A 19,750-nucleotide genomic window follows, 5' to 3' on the forward strand; every position below is an offset into this window, starting at 1 on the left:
ACTAACGTTGTGGCCTCACCCCATAACAAATTCCAACCCCTGGCCCATGATTCCCAAGCCCTTTCCCTGCTACATATATTTTTTCCTCAGCACTTACCACCATTTAACCCACTGTAGATTTTAATGAATTATCTGTCTCTCCCACTAGAATATAAGCTCCAGGAGGCACACATTTTGGTCTGTTCTGTTCATTGCTGCACTCCCAGTCCCCAGAACAGTCTGGGCACATGGTAGGTGCTCATTAATATTTGTTGGTTGAATGAAGTTTTACAAATGAAGGAGCATGCCACTCTGCTTCCAGTAGCAATCCCCCTCAGTGGCCAGCACATAGTAGGCATTCAGATGCTCTTGTGGGCAGGGGAGCATCCCCCCCCCCCCCCTCGCTTTCCTCATTTTCAGAAGGAACAGGTAACAGCTGTGTCTGGGAAGGTAGGGAGAGTCCGGTCTAGCTTCACAGATCACCTGTGGGAGGCTGAGGGTGCAAGTGGACAGCTAGCTCTTTGCATGTGCAGCCTTTCTGAAATCAGGAGGGAATACTCTTTCCTGCCCCTGTGGGTGGGGCAAGAGGTCTTCCTAGGAACAGGATTCAAATCTGTGCCCCTGGCATGTTTCTGTTTGGGTCTGGTCCTAGCAGTGACGACTTTAATTTTCCTCTGGAGCTGTGTTCCATGGGGTGTGCAGAGCCTGGGAACAGTGAGGGCATTAGGACCAGGAGCGAGGCGCATGCCTGGCTCGGGCTGTGTCTGGCAGAGGGCTGCGCGGAGCTATGTGTGAAAGGAAATCAGGCACTGCCTGCCGGCTTCTCATCTGTTGATCTGACCTGACTTGAAGCGTCCAGCACCACCGCTGTCAGCACTGCTGGAGGGAGGACTCACCAGCTCCCCCCGGACATCGCATAGCAACCTGACCACTCGTGCAAGGGGGGAAACGAAACACACGGGATTAGACACCTGAGCAGAATGGAATCATTGCTTTTTCCCCAAGGAGAAAAGGGGGCCAAACAGTTTAATTTGAAGTCCCCGTGAATGGGCTTTTCGAAGGCAATTAAAGAAAATCCACGCAGAGAGGACCCGGGGTGGGCCTTGGGTCCCGAGGCTTTCAGACTGTGTAAGTGGGAGCTGGCCTTACACACGCTGTTGGTACATGGCAGACGGCATCAAAGGAGCAGGTGAAGTGATTGTCCAGAAACTTCCAGGTGGAACCGGGAGCCCGGTTCTGCTGCAAGCTCACAGATCCTGGGGCAGGAGGCGACAGCAAACTTGAACATGACCTGTTGCATTTGGCAAGTTCCGGCAACATGCTCCTAAGGAAGCGATGCAGGCACGGACCATGCAGACTGCAGTTCCTGCTGCCCTTCCTGATGCTGGGGGGCGTGCTGCTGATGGTGGCTGTGCTGCACCCTCCCCCGCAGGCCCTGCACCAGGCCGTCACGGCCCAGGCCGCCCAGCACAGCCCTGACGCTGGGTACCGCCTGGACTTTGGGGAATCCCAGGAATGGGTGCTGGAGTCCGAGGATGAGGACCAAGAGTACGGGCCCTTGGAGGGCCTGCCGCCCTTGATCTCGCTGCGGGAGGATCAGCTCCTCATGGCCGTGGCCTCACCCAGGCTCCGAAGGAACCAGAGCCAGGGCAGGAGAGGTGGCAGCTACCGGTTCATCAAGCAGCCGAGCAGGAGGCTGGACCAGGAGGCCGCAGAGAAGGACTGGGGGGCGGAGGAGGTGGACGAGGAGCCATCTGAAGAAGATGCGCTGACCACGCTCAGCCTGGAGGAGACGCTCAGCGCCCGCACCCCCCTGCAGAGGGCGCTGCCCGAGGTACGGCATCCGCTGTAAGTAAGGCCCCTGCGTCCCCTTTGCCAGGTACTGGGGTGCTATCAGCACAGGCGGGGTGCAAGCGCTCTGCACTCTGCCTCACTGCCCCTAGGGCAGCGCCTAGGGGTGGCCCCTGGACCAGCAGCGGCAGCATCACCGGGAACCTGTTAGAAAAGCAGCCTCAGGCCCCGCCCAGACCTCCCTGAGTCAGAAACCCTGGGTGGGGTGCCGGGATCTTATCTAACCAGCCCTCCAGGTGAGAACCACCTTCCTAGAGAGCAGAGGGGGGGCAGCTCACACTTGCTCCTTCTCTTCCCCACCCTGGGTTCTAGTCCTTCTGTCGCTGGATTAGCAGGTCAAGCAGCTTTATCCACAGAACGCAGAGGGCCCTGGGGCAGGTGTTCTCCAAGGCACCTTCCAGTTCTCACACTGTGGCTCCTGTCCGTTTTAATATTATGATTGTTGTCAGTGTTCGATTTTATTTTGGATCAAAACAGCAATTGCAGCTAACACGTGGGTGGGTCTTGCCACGTGCCTGGCTTTAATCTAAGAACTTTTCACATATTAACTTACAAGGGCCTTATAACTCTGTTGGATGGGTGCTAGTCTTACCATCATGCCTATTGTATAGGTAGGAAAATAAGGCACAGGGAGGCCAAGTGACTTCCCCATAGTCACGCAGCCAGCAGGTGCCAAAGCAGGCCAGTCTGCCTGAACCGCCACTCTATGCCACCCTCCTTGGTCCACTAGACTATAAAGGGACGATTCCAGTGCCCGGGAGCACTGATGCCATCTAACCCGGCAGGGGGACCTCACCCTAGGTGCAGGGTTCGAAGTGAGATGACATGCTGGCTGTGCCCAGAGAGATGATGGGCTCATCTTGTACATGCCTGCTTCCTCCCCCGCTTCCCACCATCACCAGGCTGGCTGCAGAGAGGGGAGCAATGCAGCTGGTTAGTGTGGGTGATATAGGTCCCTACCCTATAAGCCACAGGTCTTCCCAGAGCCCAGAGAGTTTCCTGGGAAGCAAGCCTGCCCCCCTCCACCCCTCCTAGTGAGAGGATCCGTGTAGAGCAGCAGTTGGGAGCAGGAGCAGGACCACGAACTCCTCGATCCCTCATGGGGTCCTCTCTGCCTGGCTACTCGGCCACTCACTCTCAGGATTGTGCAAATGCAAGACAGCACATGGGAGTGACGCCTCCGTACACTGTGTGCCTGGGTGTCACACTCACCTCCCCCTCATCCCAACCCTGCTGTTATGACTTCAGGTCTTGGCTTTAAAAGCTCTTTTCAGGAAACTCCCAGGCCCAGCCAGGCCCAGCCCCTTGCAGTTTTGTGCTCTCTGGAGCGTTAACTCATCATACTCATTACATCTGAAGCTGAATGGGCATTGATGTGTTGGCTGTTCAGTGCCTGCTTCCCCTGCCATGCAGTGAGCTCACAGGTCCCTGCACACAGTAAAGAAATCATTGCTGAGTGAGTGAATATAGTTTTAAAATTCTGTTCATACATGTTTTCACTGGCCTAGAGCAAGAATGAGTATCCTCATTTTGTGGAAAAGAAACATTGCCTCAAACAAGAGGTCTCTGGTTACCAAAAGGGTGTGTGTGTGTGTGTGTGTGTGTGTGTATGTGTGTTGCATTGTGCAAATGTGCTGTGCACATGCATATCTGTGAGTGCATTATGTGTGTCTCTGTGCATGTGTTGTGTGTGCTTTGTGTGTGTGTGTGCATGTGTTGTGTGTGTATTATGTTGTATGTATATTGAATGGGTTGTGCATAGTACATGTGAGTAGAACAATATGTGATGCTGTGTGTGTTGTGTATGTGTTGTGATGTGCACAGGTATAAGCTGTGCCATATGCTATCATGTGAGTATGTGTTATGGATGAGTTAGTATTTATATGTGTTGCAACATTTATGATACATGTATGTATTATGTGTTGTGACATGCACGTGTGTCATACATACATGTATGCTTTGCAATGTTTGTTTTTCATGTTTTTTGTGCTATGTGTGTACATGTATGTTATGTTGTGAGCCTGTACCAAGTATATGATGTGCTTGTGTGTATATTGTGCAAGTGTGTGCATTGCATCTGCTTCGTGTGTGTTACAGATGTATTGTGTGAGAGGTATATGTGTGCATGTGCAAATGTGCTGTGTGTATTATGCATGTGATGTGAAGTGCACATATGTGTTGTGTGTATGGTGCAAGTGTGGGCAAATTTATGGCTTGTGTATGTGTATAAAAGTGCTGCGTGTGTCATGCTGGTGGTATGAAGTGTGTGGGTGTGTGCTGCACTTGTGTGTGGTGCTAACATGGGTACATTTTGTGTTGTGTGTGATGTGTACGTATGTATGTGTGCATGTGTGTGTGTGCGCACCATTTTAGAAGTTGCTTCTTCAAGCCAGGTAACCAGTTCATTTCAGTTTGCCTGGGACTTTCCTGATTTTAGCACTGAAAGCCCCTACAGGTCCCAGGCAAACCCGGACAGTTGGTCACATCACCCCCAGCTTTCCAGGGTTCTCGAAGGACCACCCCCCACCCCCAACCAGCTCTGTCTGGAGGTGTGAGGCGCCCTCTGCTGGCTGCAGCTGGTCCGTGTAGCCTGTGCTGCCCAAGACTTGGCTGCACTTCGGGCACTGGAGCCTCCCCTTCCCAGCAGCCCTCTAGAACACATAAGGGATTCTCTGTAAGGTGAGACAATAACCAACCCCCGCCCCTCACACACACCCTACACACACACCCGACACACACACCCTCCCTCCAGGGTGACAGGACTCCCCTCCTCCCACCTCTTTAAAACCAGGCCAAAATAGACCCATAAAAGAACAGATGTATATTAAGCACCTACTATCTGCAGGCCCTGCACTGCTGCTTTCTCTCCAGAACCAGAACACTAGACATCCCACAGCTCTGCCCCTGCTGTAGTGAGCCATGAACCACCATCAACCCCAGAGCTTCTCGCAAGCCCATCCTGACTCCTAACCCAGACAAGCTCCGCTGACCTCAGTTCCCGCACCACAAGCCCAAACAGGCCCTGGCCTTTTCTAAGTACCAGTAGGGGTCATTGCTGGAGGTCAATGAAAACGGGGCACAAGGAGAGTTCCCAATAATGCAGAACCAACACAGAAAAAATCAGTGTAAAAGATCAAAAGGCAGTCTCTGGAAGGAGAGGTAAAACTATAGTGAACCTTTACTGAGCACATACTATGTGTGAGGGATTCTACCAAATGGTGTTAATTTGTATAATGTTCATGGCTTGTCTATATTACCTATAAGGTAGGTAATATCCTCTCTGTTTTATGGACGTGAAATCTGAGGCACAGAAAAGTGGAAGGACTGGGGCCAGGTTATGTGACCAGGTGTGTCTGACACCAAAGTCATACTCTTCATCTCCATGTTGTACTTTCTGGGCAAGTCACACGGGCCGGAAGCATCTCAAGTTTTTCCATCTATAAGATGAGGAGCACTCACACCGACCGGTCCCACAGGGAGACACAGCAGAGTATGTTTATCACTGAGGAGTTGGGAGCCACCTGGGCGGTTCATCACGGGGCACGATGAAACACAGTGGGATGGCTGTGCTGTGTGTGCGGAGGAGAGGGTCCTGGGGGCAGGGGCAGGCATGAATATGTAGATGAAATAAAAAGAAGGGCCCAGGATGGAGCAGGCTGAGGACTAAGATAGGCGCCGCCCTTCAATGCCGCTATCAAAGGTTGACAGCTCTCAGCACTCTTCCAGGCTTAGCTCTCCTTTGATCGTCCAGGCATCCAGCGTAGGACAATTGATGTCCTGGATCAAAGAGGCTCCCGATGGAGAAAGTGCTTTGTGGTCTCTCCTCCAGGCAGTGGCTCTCACACGGGAGCTGCATTAGAACAACTAGAGGCGTGGCCTCCAAATAGATTCCTGGCCTCCACTCCTACAGTTTCGGACTCAGTAGGTCTAGGGTGGGGTCTAGGGATTTGGCTTCTGTGAGCTCCTGGTGAGGCGGCTGCTGCGGACCTAGGACACACTTGATGCTGAGCAGGTTGGACAGAGACGTGCTTCTCAAACTGTACGGTGCACGCGAATCACCGGGCATCTGGTTCGAACGCAGGGTCCAATTTGACAGGCCAGGGGTGTGGCTCAAGGTGCTACATTTCTATCCCGCTCCTAGTTGGTACCAGCACTGCTGGTGCACAGACCATACTTTTGATTAGTAAGGGGCTACACCACCGGTTCCCGAAACTACATGTGTGTTAGATTCCCACAGGTTGCTTGTTTAAAACGTAGGTTTTCAGACCCGGCCACTGCAGACTGCATAGTTGCGAGTTGGAGCCCAGAGATCTGAATTTTTAGAAGTGATGCAAGACAGTTTGGGGAACCACTGGTATACGAAGTGAGTGAAAGTGAGTGGAGAGGTAGTAGAGTTCTGGTAAGTTTCATGGAGGAAGTAGTGCTGGGATTGGAAAGTAGAGAAGAGAAGCAGAGAGGAAGATAGTCCCCCTGCTTACCGGGGGTTTTGTACTTGAACATAAATGTCCTATCTGCTTCCATCAGCTCGTAAACTTGTGTTTGTGGTTGGGCCCATGTTACCCTGGTTTATATACTCACATTGTGACTAAATCAAAGTCACATGGAACAGTGGGCCTGGGGTTGAATCCTGGCATCACCTCTTCCTGTGTGACTTTGTATAATCACTCAACCTCTCTGAGCCTCAACTGTAAAAGGGAGGTAACACCCATGCATGAGGTTATAGCTCAAATCAGACAAAATGTTTATGAGTTTTCAGCCAGGATTCAAGTCCAAACAGAAGTTGCCCTTATCGTATTCTTGGGCATAGGACCCAGGAGTGGGCTGGAAAGATGGAGAAAGGTAGAAGCAGGCAGCTGTGGGCTTCACATCATTGTCCTTTCTCTGACCAGACAGTTATGTTCTGCCCCTGGGGCTGCTAAATAAATCACAAACTCGGGGGCACACTGGAATTATCTGGAAAGTCGTAGCAACTGCTTACATATTTCCAGGGGGCCGGGATCAGAGCAAGACTAGGATGGCGGAGTCCCTTCAGAAAGGGGCTGTGAGACTTCAGAGGAGGGGACTTTGTGCCCCTTACATGACTTGTCTCCACTGTGGGGACGCCAGGCTGGCCGCATCAGCCTCAACTGCAGGCTCCAGCCCTCCCCACACTTCTCGCCCATCCGTAAGCTCCTTTGTCCATCCCTCTAAGGCAGGGGTAGGAATGTCAGGCCCGTGGGCCGTATAGGCTCACGAAATCATGTGGTTTTAGGGGTGAGTTAATTAAATGTTTGGCCAAATACCAGGCTAATTTTTCAGTTGATAATTGTGTATGGCCCAAGAATGATGTTATCGATATCCAAATGGCCCTTGGCAGAAAAAGAAATCTCTACCTTTGCTCTAAGGGATCATCTCCAGGCTGGGTCCCAGCCCTTGTCCCCCGGGCCTGGCTCAGAAGTTGGTGTTCCCAAGAGGAGCCACATCAACTGCAGCCAAGATGGGCTGCACATTTCCCCAGCATGTAGGCAATTGGCTGTAAGGTATTACTCTCCTGTTGGTATCTGCAACCAGCCTACGCACTCCTTGAGAGCAAGAACGGTGTCTTCTTTCATTCACTGAACAAATATTTATTTAGCAGTTATTAAAGGCGAGAAGGTGAGCAAGACCCAGCCCGGCCCCAAGGAGCTTGGGGGACACAGACAAGCAGCCAGGCTGTTACATGGGGGGCTGAGAACTGAGATATGGAAGTCCCCTGAATGAGGCGCTCTGCTGATCTGGTAGGAGCTGGGGGTCAGTAACCCCAAAATAGCTTCAGAAAACCGTGCAGAAACCTTTCTACTGTGGCCTGGCAATGGGAAGGCGGGGGGTGTTGCTGCCACAGCCAGGCCATCTGGTGCAACGCTGTGACTCACTCTCTTCCAGTCACCATCCAAAGGCGTTTTCTGAGCTCACAGGGGATCCTGGAGCCGCATGAAGAGAGGGCAAGCATCTGTGCGTAAACACAGCCCGTGATCTGGGAGAGTGAGGATACAAAGCTAACATTTCCTGAGCAGCTCTCTTGGGCCAGGATGATCCCCTTTAATCCGGGCAGCACCCCCAGGCTGCAGAAGGGTATCAGCATCCTTGTGCTGGCTAATTAGGGGGTGTAGACAGCAGAGCCAGGATTCAAAGCCAGGCTGATTCGATTTCAAAGCCCTAGATCTTTCCTTTCCCCTGCTGCCACTCAGAAGATGGACAAGTGAGGTCAGACTGGGCCTTTGGACACGTGGGTGTGTGTGTACAAACTGAGGTAGTAAAATAGGCACCAGCTATCTGGTTGAAGGACAAAGAAAGTAGCTAGCCCCGTTGTTTAACAATGAAAGTATATATTTATCCATGGCTCCTCTCCATGGTCACGTGCACACTGCCTCATTGATTCTCTCAGCAGAGCTGCAGCCCAGGTAGAGCAGGGGGACCATGCACCCCCACCTGGCAGAGAGAACCTGAGGCCTGGAGACCCTCAGGCAGGGCCAGTCTGGTTGTCATGCTGCCTACAGGTCCACCATCACAGGTGCCTTTAGATGTTGGAAGCTTGGAGTCCTTGAGACAACCCCTTTCAAAAGCAAATACCCCTCTGAGGAGAGATGTGGTTTTAACAGCTAAAACCTAGAAAGAAGTCTCTTGGGAAGGTATTTTAGGGAAGTGCCCTTTGTGAACAATTGCAAGCCACACCCAGCTCCATGTATCAGGTTGTTATACTGTGGACTCACTCAAAATCTCAACAGACACGATGCCAAGCAAGTACAGAGCTTCCTATTCACCTGGATGAAGGAGGGAACCAGCCTCCTGGCAGAGGTAACACCGTGCACCCCTTCTATCCAGCCATGAGCCAGCAAAGCAGAAAGTGCATGACAGCTCTGAAGGGAAATATCCAGCTTTGCCTCTTATCAATAATGTGGCCTTTAATGAGTACTGCCTTCTAACGAGCCTCAGTTTTCCCATCTCTAAAGTGGGGTGAAATAGCCCAAGCCACAGACTTATTATAGGGTGAACATGCAGTTAAGTAAGTGAAGGGCCTAGCACAGTGTCCGGCACGTTGTTGACATTCATAAATGTCTAATCCTTGTCCCTTCTTCAATAATAATAATAATAAACATTTATTATGTGCCCGGTGCTGTGCTAGGTTTTAGGAATACAAAAATAAAGAAATATGTCCCTGCCCTTAAATGGGTGACAATTACTATTCCTAGGACACTTACATACGTCATCCTATGTAGGCCTCACAACAGCTCTAAGAGATTGGTAACATGTCCTTCTGCTGTAGGCGGCGAGAATGGCGCCAGGGGTTAGACCGGTGGGGTGCAGCAACCTCAATACTTGGGTTCTGGCTAGGAAAGAACTCAGAGTCCAGACCCAAACCATAAGAAAACATTTACTGGGTAAATTACAGGGGTAGACAAAGTAATTCCTACAAGAAATGGGCTTAGGAAACAAGCTATCGAGGTAAAGGAAGGGCCCTCGGAGCTTGGGACTGAGGAAGCTAAAGGTAATGTGCCTGGGCCCAGGAGGGGGAGGGTAAGGAAAGGGAGAAGGGAAGGGAAGGAAAGGGAAGGGAAGGGAAGGGAAGGGAAGGGAAGGGAAGGGAAGGGAAGGGAAGGGAAGGGAAGGGAAGGGAAGGGAAGGGAAGGGAAGGGAAGGGCACACTGGGTCCTCTGTCCTAAGGGTTTTAAGGGTGGAGATTTTAGGGGACGTCCCTGGCAAAGATCTCAATAGACTATTCTGCCATTTTCTAGGTGTGTCCTTTCAGAGTTGTGGTCTCCACTGATTGATTGGTCAGCACTAGGCCAGGGGTCATTATTCAGTGCAGCTGATCCAGAGGTCAGCCATGCTGGTTTTGTTGCTTATCTGGAGCTGAAATACAACTGAGGCCTAGATCTTATCGATAGGGAGGAAAAGTCACCCTGCGGGGAGGTGCACCCTACAATTGACTGTCCATCGCTAGGCACCTGGGACTTTGCATCCTGTGACCTTCTGTTCCTGGCCCATTGCCCTTGCTCTGCTTAAGTCTGTCTAACTGCCTACGACAATTCATTCCCATCTTTACACTCTTCTGAGAAAGGCATGGATTAAACACTGGAAAGGAGCTCTTGGGCTCCGAGGACTGGGAGGCTGGGAGGTGGTACACGGCACTGCTGTGGGGGCGACCTGGGCTCTCTGTGTGGGGATTTTAAGAAAACTCAGGGAGAGCTGTAGAGTTGGGAGGTGAAGCATGTGGTTGGAGCAGCCACAGCCAGGGCCTGGGAAGTGAGTTCGAGGATGTTGGACACTTTCTATGGTCTTTCTCCCCATGGTCCCCGGTTGTCGTCCCTGCAGGTGTCTGCAGCAGCACCCTGAGGACAGCCTGCCCACGGCCAGCGTCATCCTCGGTTTCCACGACGAGGCCTGGTCCACGCTCCTGAGGACGGTGCACAGCATCCTGGACACGGCGCCCAGGGCCTTCCTGAAGGAGGTCATCCTCGTGGACGACCTCAGCCAGCAAGGTGGCTGTGGGCTTCCTCCAGGCTCCACCAGGCGGGAGGGAATCCTGGGGGGTCCCCATGCAAACACGGGGGTCTGGAACCCGTTTAGGAGAAGTTCCCAGAAGCGGACCTCCAGATGAGAATTCAGGTGCAGGTAATTCATGACTTCCGAGCCCCCGGGGCCACCAGTTCAGAAATGGGGGAACAGGATAGAAACCGTGATGAAGACGAGCAAGGTGAGAGTCTCGGGAAGGTCGCTCCAGCCTGGGCCCCTGGGATCTCTCCCCCGAGCCCTGACCTCCTCACCATCCCGCTCGCTTCCCAGGTGAGGAAACTGGGGCCCAGAGAAGAGAACTGACCAGAGCTGAGTTATGCCAAGTGCAGCGGAGTCAGGCCCAGAGCCCCAACCTGCAGATTCTGCTCGAATGTTTCCACTGGCAGGAAACTCACGAGTGGGGACCAGCCACGGCATGGCTGAGTACCTAAAGGAAGATGGAGACAGAGGAACCCCCTGCCTGACTTCCAGGGCACTGGTTCTCAAGAATCTCTTGGCAAGCTTGTTAAAACTGCTTTCTGGGCCCACCTGAGCTCCTGGGCCTGGTATTGGGCTCAATACTGTGTAGTTCTAACAAGCTCCCAGATGATGCCGATACTGCTGGTCTCTGGACCAGACTTTGAGAGCACCACTGCTCTAGTCTTTGGCTGGGGCCGGAGGACTATATTTCTGGCTCAACTAAATGGCCTACAGAGCCCTTCCTGGCCTTGTGGGGAGATCAGACTGCTCCAAGGGAAGCCAAGCACTTGTGAGGTCTGCAAAGCGCTTTCTAAGGGGAAAGACAGAGGACAGGACGGAGTGGCCAGGTGCCTCTCAGTTCTTCCGAAGTTCCTCATGCTGGGAATTCAGCCAGCCTGGCCCTGGCAGGGAGTCAGATTAGCCAGAGGCCTCAGGAGTGCCCAGGTTACTGAATCCCATCAGCTGCCGAGTAGGCAGATGGAAGAGAGGTCCTGGGCTAAGTTGGGTTGGCTGATGAAGGTGCCCAGAGTCTCTAAACCAGCGGTTCTCAACCTGTGGGTCGCGAACAATGAAAATACATCCTGCATATCAGATATTTACATTATGATTCATAACAGTAGCAAAATTACAGTTACGAAGTAGCAACGAAAATAATTTTATGGTTGGGGGTCACCACAACATGAGGAACTGTATTAAAGGGTCGCAGCATTAGGAAGGTTGAGAACCACTGCTTTAAACCCTCAGCTGGGGCCGAGTTCTCTCAAGAGCACACCTGTGGTCCCTCCCCCGTCAGCTGATGAACTGGGGAGACTTTTCTTCTCCTTTGTGTGTAGAGGCAAAGGCCCTGGGGATGTGAGCTACCTCCATTGTCCTCAGCTCCTTCTGCTTTCCATCTCCACACGTGGAGTGTGGCTTTTGGCCTCATAATCACAATGATGCTGCTCTACCTCTGGGCATCACATCCATATTTTGGGCAGGAAAAGAGTGAAAAGGCAGAGACCAGCTAAGTTTAGAAAAATTCGGTAAAACCATAGTTTTTCCAGAATCCTCTTATTTGTGTATTTTTACCAGAATTTTGGATCCAAAGGCTACTTACTAGCAGCAAGAAGTCTTGGTAGGTAAGAGCTTCTAGGTGCTCTGAACAGAAGCAAGTTTCTGTTAATACAGTGGAGGAGAGAATGAATGTTGGGGAAAGGGAAGAGCATCGCTCAGTAGAGGGGCGTCACCGAGGGGCCGGTTCTCAGGCGTCCACGTTCGGAAATTTCAACAGCTTCATGCACAGAGATCCTTCTCTAGGGAATGAACTTGGAGCTAACAAACTCACCCAAAAAATTAACTACAAAGGAATAAATCCGCACAACATTTACCACTGAGAAATGCACCAGCCCAGTGGTGAGATGTTGCACTGACCACGGCCCTGTCGGTTCCAGGACAGCTCAAGACCGCTCTCAGCGAGTACGTGGCCAGGCTGGAGCGGGTGAGGCTGCTCAGGAGCAGCAGGCGCCTCGGTGCCATCAGGGCCCGGATGCTGGGCGCCACCAGGGCCACCGGGGACGTGCTGGTCTTCATGGACTCCCACTGCGAGTGCCACCCGGGCTGGCTGGAGCCCCTCCTCGGCAGAATAGCTGGTGACAGGTAATCACCCACTGGGGTTTGGGGAGCCAGAGGTGGGAGGAGGGAGAAACGGTCTAGGCGTTAGCCTGCGGACTGAAGGGTCCCTGGTTCGACTCCGGTCAAGGGCACATGCCTGAGTTGCAACTCGGTCCCGAGCAGGGGGCGTGCAGGAGGCAGCCGATCAATGAGTCTCTCTCATCATTAAGAAGCACAGGGAAGTCAATTAAAAATAAAAATATCTTAAAAAATATATTGAGATATATTTTGAAATCAATAAAAAATTTTTTTTAAAAAAAGTACTGAGTTCAGGGAGGGCAAATGAGTCATAGAGATAGCCACTTGACAGCCGGGCTGTTCCCTCTGCTCCTTTATTTGGACATTTAGGAAGTCAGTAGTTAATATCATTAAGCCTTCTGTATACTAGTAACCCTACTGGACTCTTTTCAGATGCCTCAGGCAGGTATTTTTGGCTCCATTTCACAGGGCAGTGGGGGCTCAGGGAGGCGAGCAGGTGTGAGAGGCCTGCACACACTCTGGAGCTATTAGACACACTCCGGCGGGGCCTACTGCTCTCTTTATTGTATACGAATTTTTAAAAAAGAATTGGAGAAGTGGATCGGGGAGAAACATTTAGTCACGCCCACCCCTGGTTGTGAGACATGCGTTAAAACAGTGATTAAAACCAGTCCCTCATGATGTCTGCTTCTCACATCGGCACCATTTTCACAGAGCTGGAGATTTCTCACCCTAGGCGGAGGGAAAAGAACTTGGCAATACCTCTGTTTCCTCAGCTATAAATAAAACGGGGCGTCCTGAGAAGGCTTCCATAGTTAAGAGGTGGTGAGTCCATAAAATTCTAATTTCCTGGCTCTTCCTCTTCTCTCTCTCTCTCTCTCTCTCATCTCCCCACTCCCCCGTGTGCATCTGGTTCTTGACCCATCCTGGCTTGGCTCCCTGCTCATGTCCAGTCTTCTGTGATCTGACGCCTGTGGGTCACCCCACACCCTGTCGCTGCTTCCTGTGCGCTCGGTCTTCTCTGGCCCCAGCGTTAGGCTTGTAGGCCCTCACAGGTGAGGCCTGAAAGAAAAGCCACCCAACGGGGTCTGAGTTCTCATCTCTTCCCACTGCATGTAGTGATGCTCTGTGTGCTGTGGCCTGGGAGAGCGTCCCCTTTCAGGGTCTGCTCTACTCCCCCAGTGGCCTTGTCCGGCGTTTCCTCACCTCCTGTCAAGCAGAGCAAAATGGGAGAAGCCATCAGGCGCAGCTCCTAACAGCTGCTGCTCTTTGAGAGAGCAAAGGGCCCAGCTGCCTCTGAGGCTCCAGGCAAGAGGCGTCTGTCACCAGGCGAGGACCTGTTGCCCCCAAAGCAAGGAGAGGTCTTTAAGAGCTTTCATTAACAAGGTGGGGTGGGAATGGTGAGCAAACAGTGTAACAAGCCACAAATCAACTCTTTCAAAGTCATGGCTCTCTCAAAACCCTGGCCAGAGAATTCAGGGCCTGGCGACTAGCCCTGGTTCCCCTGCCCACAGAACAGGCTGAGAGCCATATGGCAGCGTGGTCTGAACTCGTAAAAGGAGTCCCTTCCTCATGACCCTTTACTCCTATCCCTCAGAAACGTGTCATAATATTCTCCTTTTGCTAGAACAAGACACCTTAAGGCTGCCAGAAATTCAGAAGTAAACATGCAAATGCACAGTGCCTATGGTATTTGAGGCGTTCCTTAGGCGTGGGCATGCACAGCCTTCATAACTGCACCCAGCCCCAGTTTCTCTAGGAGCAAGGCTTTTAAGGCAGTCGTAGGATGTGGTGCTTGGGAGCTGGCTTCTACATAAAGGAACAAGGATGGAAATCTAGAGTAGCTGTCATTCTAGCTGCCAACTGCTTTGTGCTGACTGCCCTCTGGTACCCACGCCAAGGAATGAGAGTCAGGGCTTGAGAACAATGAAGATTTCCAAGGAGGAAGAGGCGTGCCCTAGCGAAGTGCTGAAAGGCAACACCATCTCAGGGGTGATACTGGCTCAAGAGTCTGTCCACGCTGTTTCCCCTGTGAAGACCAGGCTGGTCCCCTATCTTAGAGACACCAGCCCTAAGGTCACTGAGTGTTCAGCCAGGGCTCAGCCTACTCAGTGGGGAGAAGCAAGCCAGGGCAGGGTACAGACCACCTCCCCCCTCTCTGCCCTTTGAGGGGTTCACTGACAGAAGGCAGCCTGAAAAATCCCAGGTGAGTGTGTGTGAGTGTGTATGAGTGAGTGTGTGAGTGCAGAAGTGTGAGTGAGTGCATGAGTATGAGTGCATGCTGAGGAGCAGGAGCGGGTCCAAGATGCCTCCTAGCCCAGCAGAAGAGCAGCCTTCTGTGGGTCTTATGCTCCAAGCCCCATCTTACTCCACACATTTTCCCGCCTCTCTCCCCTCCCCCCCCCCCAGCAGAATGACAGAGTCCTGAGGGGCTGGCACCCAGTCCTGGGATCACACCTGAGCCACAAGCGCTCTGTGTAGAGAGAATTCAGAGCCTCTGCTTCTCAGTATGAGAAGCTTTTTACAAACACCAAGCATTTGAGTGAAATTCCCAAATGGCTTCACATATCGTAGGCTTGGAAGAACATCAAGGCCCAGGAAAAAAGGGAAAGGGATGAAATAATAGGGTTGGTTACTAAGGTTGGTTGCAGTTAGCTCTTGAATATCTGGATGGTGGTTCATTCGTTGACCTGATAAGGACTGTTGGTGTCCCCCACCCCCATTCATATGCTGAAAACTGAACCCGAACACTGGGGCCCAGGGAAAACCGAGTGCACAGGAGGCTGTGAATGAGGGATGGGGTGACCAAAGACGGTCAGATCACAGAAGACGGGACATGGAGAGGAAGCCAGGCCAGGATCGGTATTTCAATTAACCAGCCCTGGCTGACAGCTCAGCTGCCTCTGTTTGTCTTGAAATTGAAACACTTGACCTCCTGGAGCTTACAAAGGCTTAAGAGAGGACCCACCTTGTACCTTCCTGAGGTTAAAACTCAATTTGCAAATGAGAGAATGATGGAGTAAGCAGACACCTCTAGCTCCTTCCAAGTCAAACAGGGTAGCTTTGCTATTTTGCTTTAAATGAATTCCAAGAACACCAGACACGTTTGTAGGTATGAAACCCAAAGCTAAATATAAGGCTGTTTGGGTTTGTTTGTTTGTTTTTCAATCACCCTTTCTGAGTCACTAGACTGCCACTACTCCCTCATTCAGCCCTGGTGAAGCAGCCGCTGTGATCCACGGGAATAAAACCAAAACAGAAAACGTTTTTCACTTCCTTCCCTGACATTTTATCCTTCATCTCTACCCAAAATGTACTCAAAGAGGCTCATGATTAATCACTACGTGTCTGGTTAAAAATAGAAGGAAAAGGAGACTTCACGGGAAAAGATAGCATTGGGAATCAGTAATGCAGTTAGTAGTAGTGAGCTTTACACATGACTCCAAGCTTCCAGCAAAACCGAGCAAAAACAGGCATCTGATAAATTTTGGAGTTCTCATTTTCTGATAAAAAGTAACGTACCCTTTGTCAAAAGGGCACCGCTCAGAGGTCTGGGACGAATTGATTGTGTGGTCGCTCAAGTGCAATGTCCTTTCTTGTCCCGTTATGATTACTAAGATGGCACAGATTTGATGGGATTCTTCAGAAATCAGCCACACGGCTCCCTGGCTCTTGATTCTGAAATTCCACAACATGCTCTGCCAATGTCCAAATCCTTCCATCTGCTCAGTTCATCCCCAGTAAGTGGAGACTGGAGAGGTGGGGCTGGGGGCCCTGCTTTCATCCTTGATCTTGCTTCTCAGTTTTCTTAGGTCGGTGCCCTGTGCCCCAGGGTAGTGGAGACCAAGCCGGATGAGGTTCCCCTCACCTGCCAGAGGGAACAATGTGCAAAGGGCAGGAAAAGCATATCGGGATCCTGGCTCTAAATCGAAATCCCAGACTCCTCACGACAACATCAGCCACTAAGGCCTCAAATTAAAGCAGATAATTGACTCTCGGGACCACGCTGGCTCTCTCTGTGGCACCAGGGCTTACGCCAGCCCTGGCCGTCTCCGAAATGAAAGGACAGAGATGGAAATTGTTGGGAGTGTAAACCGCGTGGCTTCCATCTCTCCTTCCAGGATCCTCACGTTCCTTAGAGGGGCACCTGCCAGCCACGCCTGAGTTGGGGCCTGACCCATCCCATGGCATGGATTTTAGAAGTCAAAAGAGGCCAGAAAAAAAAAATGTGATCTTGGTTAGGAGAGCGGCTCCTGGTACATCTGAGTGATCACCTGTTTTTTTAACAGGTGAAGTTTGTGACTTGTACCAATTTCCCACATCACCCTATCTGAGGTTACATGCCAGGCTGTGCAAAAAAAAGGGAGGAGGGAGGGATAAAATATAATCACCAACAGCATCAGTAAATGAACAAATAAATCTGAACTCAGGACCTTGGCTTGCTGGTAGGCACCACGTGCTCATATACACATACACTAACAGCAGGGGCACTTCTGGGGCCTGGCAATCCTGAGCCCTCAAGCCAGTCAAGTATTGTGATTACAGGGAGGAACAAGAACAGACCCTAGAGCAGAAGCCCATAGGCCCTCCGAATCTGTGTGCAATATTTGTATATGTGCACTTGATTATTCTTCTGCGGAGGGGTTCATAGTTTCCCCCTAATTCTTAGAGATCAAAGACCGCCTGAAAGTCAAGAGTCGTAGTCCTGGAGCACTACAGCGGAGAAAGACCTCTGTGGGAAGCAGTTCAACCTCTCATTTTACAAACGAGGGAACTGAGACCCAGAGGAGCTCAACAGCTGTCCCAAGACCACACAGCTCATTAGTGGCGAGCTGAGTCAGGGACCCCATTTTCCTGATTCTCAGTGCTGTCCACAGAGGTTTTCAAAGAAAGAAATGGGCAGGCGTGCTCTTTAATGAAATGGGCCCCCAATTTTCTATGGAAAACATACTGCTAACCAGTAACATGGGTCACATAAAATTTAAATGTTTCTAGGCGTCATATTATAAAATAAAAAAATTATGAAATTAATTTTAATGTATTTCACTAAATCCAAAACATTATCATTTCAATATAAAAACGACTGAGATTTAAAATTTTTTTTCATACTAAGTTTTCTAAATCCAATGTGTATTTTACACTTTTGCCACATCTCGATTGCATATTTTAGGTGCCCAGTAGCCACATGTGGCTGGTGGCCGCCGTGTTGGGCAGTGCGTGTATAGATGATATTTCTATCCCCCTACAAGGGAATGGTTTGCCTTCCTTATTTGATCCTACAATTCTTTCCAGGAGCCGGGTGGTGTCTCCGGTCCTAGATGTGATTGACTGGAAGACTTTCCAGTATTACCCCTCCAAGGACCTGCAGCGGGGTGTGCTGGACTGGAAGCTGGATTTCCACTGGGAGCCTTTGTCGGACAGTGAAAGGAAGGCCCTGCCGTCCCCCATCAGCCCCATCAGGTGAGGCCCCATCATGAAGCCTGTTTCTCCTTTGCTTCCTCAGGAGGGACTTGGCGGCCAGACTGTCTGGGAGCTAATCGAGGGTCCCCCAGTTTCTCAGCAAATTGCTTAATGTGCCTCAGTTTCCTCATTAGTAAATTGAGGATAAGAGACTGACTGAGCAAGTTCAAGATAAAAGCAAGCTACCTATCTTCACCTTCCCAGAGGGAACCTGCATCAATAATCCATCAGTGATAAAAAAAGAAAAGAAAAGAAAAGAAAAAGAAAAAATAATAATCCATCAGTGATGATTATGAACCTTATAGGATCGTTGTTAAGATTGAATGAGTTAATATACTTCTTAATCCTTTCACCTTGAAAAAGGAAATAAAAAACGCATATAAAAAAGATTAAATGATTTAATATAGAAAAAGCATTCAGAGAGTGCCAGGCACTCAGCTGTGTCATTATTGTCATGTTGATGGAGTTGGCGAAGCTCTTCCAGACACCTTCAATAAATCCCAGTGTGAGACCCTGGCAGAGCCTCAGCTGGGATCTTAACCGAGCTCTGCCTCACCAGGTAACACTGGAATTTCCCTGGCTTCAGTTCCTTTCTCAGTAAAAAAGAAGAATTCAGCCAGGTGAATGTTAAGGCACCATAAGTATCAAAATATATCTGATTTTATGGGTTGCTTCTCAAGTATTTGTTTTTTGGACAACCAAGTAGATGTTCTAGAGATCTTCTGGTACAGAACAAATCTAACCCAAACTGAGTTCTGTAAAACAACCATTTTATTAAGCTCTTGGACTCTGTGGGTCATGAATTCTGAAAGGGAGCAGCAGGGTTGGTTGTCTCTGCTCCAGGGTCTGCTGAGCAGGACCATACTTCACTAGACTAGACGGGCTGGAAATGACTCAACAGAGAGGCTGGGGTCCCCTGAAGGCTGTTCACCTGTCTGAAGGTTGATGCTGGCCATCAGGGGGGACTTCTTCACCGTTTTCTCCATGAGCTCATTGCACTGGGTTCTGAGAGCAAGTCTCCCGAGGGAGCCAGGTGAAGCAAGCTATATCTCCCTATCCACCTTGTAACAAAATAATTCATTGAGCTGAAATTCATATAGCATAAAATTAATTTTTAAAAAGCGAACAATTCAGTAGCATTTAGTGCATTCACAATATTGTGCAACCACCACCTCTCCCTGTCTCCCTAGAGTTGATTTGAGCCCCAGGCTTCTGTGGGGAGGGAGTGCCCCATCTCGGCTCAAGCTGTCCTGCATGGGTGTTCCCCACAATGCACCTTCCCTGGTCATGGCCTCTGGGGTGGGGTTGGCATGCCTGGCCCCCTGCAGCCTGTACCCTCCCCGCAGTGTCTGCCGAAATCCCTCATCCGCTCCTGGCCACCATGCCACAGCCCATGCTTTCAGGGAGCTGCACCCACCACTGCCGGTGCCCCATGCTGCTGCTTGGACCCTGTCTCCTGGGGCAGAGGGTGGTGAGGGGTAGCTGGGCTCCCAGGGCAGCCACGTGGAAAGCAGGCAAGGTGCCCGCCTCTCTCAGATCCCCAAACAACAAGCGCTGGGCCCTTCTCCTCCAGGAATTAACCCTGATCTTACAAATAGTTAAGTGGTACAGTTGGAAACTGTATCAAGTAATATACAATCCTGGTTTTCAGTATTCTGGTATAACTTAGTATTTTTAATAACCTAAGGTTTGTTAATGCAATGCTATTTTCTTGGTTATGAAAAAAATCTGAACTTTGAGTCATTTATATCTTGAGACATATCCAGAGTTTAGTTGCATGAATATTTGTCCCATTAAAAAGAAATTGTTCCTGAATGAAGGGACACACTTATTCAAAAGC

The 19,750-nt window shown here is 50.6% G+C and overlaps 1 protein-coding gene across 6 annotated transcripts in view; it reads left to right on the forward strand.

Annotated features, from left to right (window-relative positions):
* The first annotated feature begins 641 nt into the window (after nucleotides 1-641).
* GALNT15 (polypeptide N-acetylgalactosaminyltransferase 15) overlaps nucleotides 642-19,750 on the forward strand; it is a 32,468-nt gene continuing 13,359 nt past the window's right edge. For 2 of the 6 annotated variants that reach the window (XR_009448559.1, XM_059664030.1), the window contains exons 1-4: nucleotides 642-1,827; nucleotides 10,162-10,328; nucleotides 12,252-12,456; nucleotides 17,743-17,910. Coding sequence is in view for 4 of the 6 variants with exons in the window: in XM_059664030.1 (XP_059520013.1) it covers nucleotides 1,298-1,827; nucleotides 10,162-10,328; nucleotides 12,252-12,456; nucleotides 17,743-17,910 (1,070 nt within the window). In the remaining 2 variants the exon portion in view is untranslated. The other 4 variants (XM_059664033.1, XM_059664031.1, XM_059664032.1 and 1 more) reach the window with 4 other exon arrangements.

Source organism: Myotis daubentonii, chromosome 14 (assembly GCF_963259705.1).
Source record: "Myotis daubentonii chromosome 14, mMyoDau2.1, whole genome shotgun sequence".
NCBI classification, from domain to species: domain Eukaryota; kingdom Metazoa; phylum Chordata; class Mammalia; order Chiroptera; family Vespertilionidae; genus Myotis; species Myotis daubentonii.